Source organism: Strix uralensis, chromosome 2 (genome assembly GCF_047716275.1).
Source record: "Strix uralensis isolate ZFMK-TIS-50842 chromosome 2, bStrUra1, whole genome shotgun sequence".
NCBI classification, from domain to species: domain Eukaryota; kingdom Metazoa; phylum Chordata; class Aves; order Strigiformes; family Strigidae; genus Strix; species Strix uralensis.
Genome location: NC_133973.1, coordinates 34,420,004 through 34,428,855, shown reverse-complemented (window position 1 = coordinate 34,428,855; position 8,852 = coordinate 34,420,004). Strand labels below are relative to the sequence as shown.

Genomic DNA, 8,852 nt, shown 5'->3' with positions numbered 1-8,852 from the left:
TCCGTATGTGCCTACCTGCACAGCTTTGGTCCCTTGTCTAGACCCAAGGACACGTGGGACACGGTGCGTTTGTGGGTGTGAGCGTGCAGGGCAGTGGGGAGGCGAGTGTCGGGGTGCAAGGGCAGCTCGCGTGGGGCCAGGGCAGCAGGACTGGGGATGCCCTGACACCCCGGCATCCTCCTCCCGCTCCCCTTGTGCCGGCCCTGCCCGCACCCCGTGGTGCTGGGCCTGTGTCACTCCGAGGTGCCTCCCACCTCTGTGCCCAGGGCTGGAGCCGGCACCTGCAGCCTGCAGCGGGAGGCCGGCCGACGGCACCCACGCCACGGGCTCCTGCCCTCCCCCAGCCTGGGTGTTTTCCTGTTTGCCTCTTACCTTTTGCACTGATCCCGGGGACAGGGCACAGTGACAGCCAGGCTGCTGTCCCTGCAGGAGCCAAGGAGCCAGCCTCTGCCCGCTCACACCCCAGGGGTATTACCCGGGGGGATTTCCAGGGCTCACATCTTCCTAATTCTTTATCCCCAGGAGGGGCTGGAGCCCTGCACCCAGCTGTCCTTAGCTGCCAGGTCTGTACCGACACTCAGCGCAGAGGGGCTGGGGACAAGAGCAGGGGGGTGGCGGAGAACTGGGAGGCTGCAAGAGCCACGGAGCTGGTGAGCCGCCGAGCTGGACTGATGCAGGAGAAGAGGGAGCCGGGGCTCTGCCTGCCAGGTTTTGTTTGCTGTTACAGCCGTGCCAGTGTTTGCCTGCACTTTTGGGCTGGGTGCGAGCCCAAGGCAGCTGCATCTGGGAGGATAAACTTGGTTGCGTATTGTTTGGGGGGGTTGCTGGGTTCTCCTATTCAAAATAGTATGATACATATACAGCGTGTGTAAGAGGACTAAATTTCTGTCTTATGACCAGATAAAACTGGTGCTTTTAGGAAGAAATAAGTGTACCCCCCTGCATGAGTGTTGCTTTTCAAAGCGGCACAGGGACCTGAAGTGTTGCTCAGGTAGGTGGGGACGATGGCCCTAGGACTGTTTGGGAGAGACTACAGATCTGCTGGAGAAAGGCAGTGACTGTGGAAGGTGTGTGCATCTTGTGTATAACTGCAAATCTAACTGTACAATCCTGCTTGCTTCTGGGCTGCGCTGTCGTTCCATCTCTGCTAGGATCGCAGCGTCCTCAATGCTGCACTGTTGCAAAATTTCCAGGAGCTGGAGGGAGGAAGTGGGTCTGTCTTGTGCAATGCTCTAGTCTCCAGAAGGTTGCCTGACCTACTCATCCCTGTAATGAACAGCCAGGGAAATGAGCCAGGGAGGTCAGTAGATCCATTGCTTTATGGTGGTGGAGAAGCATGTCATTGGCAAAAAATGTGGGGAAGTGGGCAATGTGCTGTGCTAACTTCTGCCACGAGAACAGCACAGGCTTTTTTTTTTTTTTTGTCGTCAGTTCATGAGAAGTTGCTAGAGTACTGTATTTTCTAACAGTACATATTCCTCTAGACTCCCTGGGTTTCTGGTGCTTGGTTACTGATGCTTTTGGCAGCAATATGAGAGAGAGAATGTTGAAGATGTTTGCTTAGTATAAATTTGAATATAGGTCCTTTGATTTGTGAGAGCTGAGAAAATTATATTAGGAGATGAGCATCTGTAATTTAATGTCCACGTCTGTTTACATGATAAATATCACATTTTTAACCTCAGCAGGGAAGGAAAGTACAGCTAGCCAAAGCAAATCAGTTTGCCCACCAAACGCTCAAGGACAAAATTCCCATTGAGGTCCAAAGTTGAGTATCACATCCTCTAGGTACAACACATGACAGAAAATTGCCTCTTTTTTCTTTTTAAACCCCAGCAGTCAACTGGGACTTAACAACATCTCACAGCTGAATCTCAGCTGTTGGCAATAAGCCCAACTCAGACAGGGGCAGAAAGGACCGTACTGGAGCTGGCGGCTCCGGCTGGGTTGGGTCCACTGCCCTGGCAGCAGCATCCAGGCTCACAGAGCAGCTCAGAAGAGCAGATAGACCAATCTGGCTTTGCCTTTGTTGGGAACCAATGAGGTGTAAGTCAGTTCTGACATTTATAATGTAGACAGAAGTTATTAAATGCCAGATGCTCTGCAGCTGCTAATCACTCTACTTGAACTCTAATGTCAATTTACAGCTCTGTAGTGATATGCCTGTCACGGTCCTACCTCCCCAGCAGCAGTGAGTGTGACTGCCTCAGCACCCAGACAGGCACAGCATGCTCTCCAGTGGCTTAGTTTGGCCTCTCTTCAGACCCAACCGGGGTCAAACTCCACGTTACACAGGTGGTCTCATGGACTTGCATTTTGTAGCTCCAGCACTCCATAGCTGTAAGCATTTGGTTGTTCAAGAGATTAAGATTAGGAGTAGGTCTCTCATAGCATGGTCATATTGGAGAGACATGGCCTCAGACACACTCAGGGGTGATTTCTGAGATGGCGGATAGACACGATGCACGTGGAGCCTATCCACACTTGCGCATGTATCTCCATCCTCCAGCCCCACAGCGTGTCCTGTTTTATAGCTCCAGAAGTAACTGGGTCTTCCCTGAGCTTGGCCATCACAGCCCTCCATCACATCCCGACTTTTTAAAACAAGGGGCCTTGGTGTCTTAAAGCTTTCTTCCCTAATTCCCCCTGTTAACTGTGAAAATGCAGTCTTGACAGTTGCCCTCTGCCAGAGAACCCTCAACCTTTACCTTCAGGAGGTGGCTCTCAGGGTTGGTGCTGGGCCAGCTTTCCTTCCACCCCAGAGAAAAGATGCCACCATGAACAAAGTGGCTGACAGAGGTTTATTTTTCACTTTTGCTTTCTAGAGAGCTGCTTTCCATCTCTAGGAGGTCTCCCTTCCCTCAGCTGCGCCCCACTGCTCTTGCCCAAGCCATGGAGATTCAGGGGAGCAGCAAGTACTCCTACAGGGATGGTGGGAGGTGTTGAAGGGTTGAGCAGTGTGAACAGACTCTGGTATGCTTAGAACGAAGCAGAGTAGGACTCATTCTTCTCTACACAGGGGACTTTGGGGTGTATGAGGGAAGGGGGTAGTGGGTTTGGTTGTTTCTTCCTCACCAGTGGAGTGTCCCCACTGCAAGGAACAACTCACCTGTGTAAGTAAACCCCTGGGAAAACTTCTGCGTAGAGCAATGACCAGGTTAAAGGCATCCCAAGCAATAACAGCCAACAGACAGAAAAAGCAAACACTATCTAGGATCCTCAAATATTCACTGATGTTAGATTGAATGCATGGTTTTACACCTCCTGAGAACCTGTTCATTTATAAGCAATATTTTAAAATACTTTGGAAAGCGTGGTTAAGTTGACTTCAGATGCTTTTCCTCCCTCCACTGACTGTAGAATCTGTAGGCCATATCCAACTGACCACACAGAGACATTTATGGTACAGATCTGTCTCCTACAGTCCTACTTTTGTCTGTTCCTCAACTCCAGAAACCTGCCTGTGGCATCTTGTTTGCCATCCTAAACCCCCAGTCTTTGTGAAGATATCACTCAGAGGATGTCCCTCTCCACCTCCGACAAGAAATCCCTGGCATGAGAAAGAGGGCAAGTGGCAGATGACAGTGAGGAAAGGGACAAGGCTCGGCAAGCAAGGGCCAGCTCCAGTGGTGCTGCTTGGCACCATGGACCATGGCCAATGGGCCAGTGCTTCAGGTCATTGTTGACACCTGATGGAATATGAATTTGGGCAATGCCAGTAGTACACCGGCACTGCTGGGAAGCCTGTGTGTTGGAAAACAGCCTGCACTGAGCCCATTGCTTTTGCTTTGGAGATCTGTCACCTGTATTTAGTGTAATGGATGGAGAAGCAGCAATGCATCTTAGAGCAGGATGTGGCCCAGACTGCTGCCAACCTTGAGGAATTCCCTCTGAATCACTGGCCCGTGAAAAAGTTGCTGAAGTGTTCAGTTTTGCCCCAGGTCATTTTTAACCGGGCAGTTCACTGCTCAGTGCTTGCCCCTCCCGAGAGAGGTAGGAGGGGATGATTGCCCGGCATGCACTGAAACCTCCTGTGGGATGGTGTGGGGTGGGAACCACCAACCCAAGTGAGGTCCCGGCTTACCAGGATGCAACCTGGGTAAACCAGGATGCTGATTTTGGGCTGAGCATGATTTTACTCAGAGCTCCTTGGGGAAGCCCCACGAGGGGACTGATCATGGTTTGCAGCCCATCACCAGTCATCTGGGGAGAGTAGTGAGGAGCAGAAAGCCACTGTGGTTATGGCCAAAACAGAGAGCTTTTGGGACCATGAGATGTGACCATCTGTCATGGAGTAGACCAATGACACAAGTGGTTCTTCCCAGTCCTGTGTACTCCAGCTCTAAGCCAGTTCCAGTATGGATTTCACTGGAGTTGCACAGGGCTTGTTGAGATTTCAGGAGATTTACTGGGGAATGGGAGCATGCCCCTTCCCTCCTTTAACCTCTCCTGTTACTGCCATCTGATGTGGTTACAAAGATGAGGCTGCTCAGTTCCCTACAGCTTCCAGCCCAGCTGGTATGCAAGCAACCCAGAAGTGGGCAATACCTTTCAACCCTCAGAAACTTCCCAAAAGAATATAGGGAGGTAGCTGAGAATATCCAGCCCCAAAATGTCAGTTCATCAGCACCTGAAGTGTCTTCAGTGCTACTGCTAATTATTATGAGAAATGATTGCCTGTCTTTCCGGAAAAAGTCGAGAGCACCAGTGAAATTCTTCTTTTTTTGTCTTAAAGTTATCACAATGATTTGTTAGCAGCTTTACATTTTACAGTGTCGACACGTTCTACATGCTTAGGAGGAGTAATCTCAGATAAAGGTTTAAACTTCTTTTTCTCTTCCTTTCCTTTTTAAAGGATCTGAAAACAGCTGTGAAATGTGAATAGATTTTAACTATTAAGCCCAAGCTGCCAAGACGTTATTTCCTGTAGCTTTGACTCATGCAACTGAAGAAATAAATTGGATCAGAATATTGTTTTATACTGGCGATTTTTGTCTCCCTCTGCCACCCCCAGGCTCAGCTCTATTTAAAGCCAAAATACCAAGGCATACTCTCATGTGTGTTCATTTTTCCTGCTGGCGAGGCACCCCATCACAGGACCTGCTTGTTTGGAGCAGGGTGAGTCTGAGCCCACAGAAGCCTGACCTGGGCTCCCAGTGGTCACACGCTCATCAGGGGAAGCAGGCTGATGTCATCTGGCATGGGCTGGTGCCATTCACGTCCCCCAGGGTTGTCTGGTGAGAACAGGGCTTTCTCAACAGAATTTATCATCCTGGGCTGAGCGTCTGACTTTCAGTGAGACCTGGCCCCAAATCCACGACTGCACAGCTGGGATGTCTAGCAAAAGGGTTCAGACTAAAAATCAGCACATGCAGTTACATTAGCAATTAATTTATGTGAGTATGTTTCATCATATTCATGTCTGCATTAGCTGAGTATTTCATTAAGCTGCCAACAGCACCTGCTTACACAGAACACACCGGGTAAATCACTGCTCTTTGTATGAGGGGTGGCAGGTCACAAGATCAATGTCCTCTTCTTGCTTCCTCTGTCTCAGCATCTCCTTTTACAGCATTTATGCCATAGCAAGGTTCAGACAATTCAAAGAAGCCTCCAGATACATCTCATTACTGCAGTGTCATTACTGGCAGCTGGAGGCTGTGTGCACAGCTAAACTCCCTCTCATGCAAAGGTCCTGCACAACATCTATGCATCATTAATGTCGCCCTCATGGAGGGGTGTAATTGCTGCCTAGTCCTTTTGGTGGCTTTCTGCCCAAAGGTTCATTTCATTCTTGATGTATTATAAATGATTATAATATAATACCTTCTAAAAAAAACCCCAAACAACAAAAGGTAAGTATGCTGGAGGAGCTTTTGCTAACATGCTGGCCTGCTCTCTCAGATTTAAAACTGTAGAAAGCACTGACAGCCATCTTACATGATTACAAGATTGCTGTCACAGAAGTCACCTTGAATAACAGTACCTCATTCAGATGTGCTAAGGGCAAAACCAGAGGGAGACTGTTGTCTTAATTTTCTAGAGACATTAAAATTAGGCATTATAGCGAGATTGTCAGTCATGTTACCTGGCTGCTGAGGTTTTGGGACTGCAGTGCTGATAGGATCACTCTTACTAACTGATTTCCAGCTGACATTGGAAAGGGGAAAAGGACCCTTCAGCATCTTGTGTAAGACTGTCGTTATAGAGTACTGTGGCTAAGAGACTTTGGACATCCAGGTGCTTCTTGGTGTAACCATCTCCTCCCCTGTTCCTGACCTGTGGTGATGCCGGTGGAAGTCCTCCTAACCAGACAATAAAACACTGGTTGCATAGCAATTTAGTTTGGAGGGGAAAGCATAGAACTACCTGGGGAAGGATTGCTAGCCTGTAGGAGGGAGGATGAAGATGCTTTTCCTTTCTACTGCCACATAGGCAGTTACTATAGACTCCATCTGTGTCCACTCCCTGGGCAAATGCCCACTGTGAAGTTGCATTAAATTAGTGTGGGATACATTTCTGTCAGAGGTTTGGTTGCTTGGTTTTGCATGGTGTATATCATTATGAGAGCTGCAGAAGGTAAGACTGCTCAACAGGGGTGTACAGAAGGATCTTGCTGCAGGTACTGAGTGATTTCCACTCATTGAAGATCAGGTACAGAAGTTTTGTTTCCAAATTCAATCCTTAAGCTGAAAGTAGAGGAGAGAGGACCGAGGGGAGCCATGATCACAATCTTCAAAGCCAGAATCAGTTGCTGCAGAGTGGGAGAAAGACACTCCTCATGCCTGTGGGGGCTCAGGGGAGAAGTCACGGGCTTTAAACAGCAGCATGGGAGGCCTGGGTGAGGTATCTGGGTGAGTGGCCAACAGCTGGGGCAGATGTGTAGCATGACAGACCATCTGTGAAGACTGAGGAGGTTTTGTAAGGCAAGCATTTATGGGGGGTGGACTCAGCCTAGCTAGCCTGGCTTGGAAACAGGAGATGAAGGTCCCTTCAGGCCCATCCAACTACCCTGCATCTGTGCTGGCCCCGAGGTAGCTTTCTCCCTGAGGAGGGGAACCAGTAAAGGGAGACAGAGAGAATTGCATCTTTATCTGATGGCATGTCCCTTATTTTTATTCTTTTCTAACTAAACAATTAAGGAAGAAAGAAGTGCGAAGGAGAGAAGAACAAGATGTTGGTGCTGTCTAATGACACAGCCCTGAATTCACTCCTCTCCAAGCTTCTTCAAGACTACCTGGAGCAGACGAACAGCTCTGCAGCTTCCCAAGTCAGAAGTGCCAGCAACAACCTTGAAATCGTCTACGTGCTGCTGATGGTCGGCCTCTTTGGCTTCTTCACAGTGGGAGTCATGCTGACCAACATCCGCGCCAGGAGGCTGGAGGACTCCCGCGACCCCTACAACACCTACATTGCCACAGACATTTGGCACAAGAAGGACAGGGAGTATTTTCAAGCCAAGCTCATAGAAAATTACAAGCTGTGTTGTGTCTTTGAAAACCAGTTGGCTGTGGAGCAGCCAAGCATGCAGATTCCTGAGGCAAAGTCTTCCTAGCAAAACGGGAAAGGATTGCACTTTGCACAGGGACAACCTGACTGATACCTGGTATGAACCAGGCTAGCTGCTTGCCCATCTGCAGAGCCACAGGTGCTGGCCTTGGCCAGGCTAAATAACTGTGGACTGATGGTGAAGCTGATGGGTCTGTGATGGCCCTGGTGCTGCAAAAGTGCCTGGCCATCAGTAGTTGCATTCACTGTTGCATTCACTGTTGCATTGTTGCAGTCACTGTAAGGTCGAGGAGGGGGGACACACAGAGGGAGTATCATGGACTCATCAGCTTCACCTAGCAAAAAAAGCAAGTGTTGGCATTGCCAGTGTGAACACTTGCAGTAGTCCATGTAATTAAAACCCAATTGGATCAAGCACAAGCTAGAGGTGTTAACTGCCAAGTATGGTTTAGGCAATCATTTGCAAGTAAAACCAGTTTCTTTCAAGAAAAAGTAGCTGAAGAATTCCATTTGCATTTTTGTCCAGCATAGAATAATAATTTTATAAATTGTACAATGCTGTGGATTATCTATTTCTTTCAGAATTATGCACCTTTTTGAGATAAAATTTTAGAAAAATATTTCAATTTTTTTCTGAAAACCATTTCTGTAGAAAAATTCACACTTTGGGGGAAAATTTTAGTGACTGTCCCTAATTCTTAGCAGGTACCCCAGTCGGCCTTGCCGACTACTTTTGCTTTTCCTTCTCACGGATGGGCGTTGATCCTGGCAGCAATATCCACCCTTGTACAGCCCGTGGGGTCTATGCCATGCAAGTATGTTATGTTTCAAGAGTTTCAATCATATTTAATTATTGAACAAGACCTGCTAGCCCTTGACTGGAAAATGAATTTCCACTCTGTGAAGGGCAGTTCCACAAAGTGTCTGATGTTTAATCACTGGCTCAGCTTATGTCTGTGCTTAACTTAAAGCCCGTGAGCAGTTCCTCCAGCTCCCAAGAGCAGCCTGCCTCAGTATAGCTGTTTATCTATTGCGGTATCCAATGTGAGGTCCATGCCAGCAGAGTTTTCCTGCCCTTGGCCTCCTTACTCCCTCCTTCAGCAGGCTGTGTCTGCCGAGCTGTGGGGGCATGATGGCAGCCAAAATCAGCTTCTGGGGCAGCAGCTATCATCTGTCTCTGTTGAAAGGAAGAAATAGGGCTCCCCAGGACATTGCGTTACTCAAAATAGCAACTTCGCCAGCTTGAAGCCTGTTTTCTTGTTTGGGATCAAAGAAGCGATGGTCTGGGCAGGAGGGGAGTTTTATTTCTACTCTGCAGATACACATCCCATTTTTAGCTACTG

General features: G+C 48.6%; 1 protein-coding gene across 1 annotated transcript; it reads left to right on the top strand.

Moving 5' to 3' along the window:
• The first annotated feature begins 538 nt into the window (after window positions 1-538).
• On the top strand, window positions 539-8,129 carry KCNE1 (potassium voltage-gated channel subfamily E regulatory subunit 1). The gene is made up of 2 exons (XM_074858283.1): window positions 539-563; window positions 7,143-8,129. Exon 2 carries the CDS (start codon window positions 7,175-7,177, stop codon window positions 7,553-7,555), a length of 381 nt encoding a protein of 126 aa, XP_074714384.1. The 5' UTR covers window positions 539-563; window positions 7,143-7,174; the 3' UTR covers window positions 7,556-8,129.
• The last annotated feature ends 723 nt before the right edge of the window (window positions 8,130-8,852 follow it).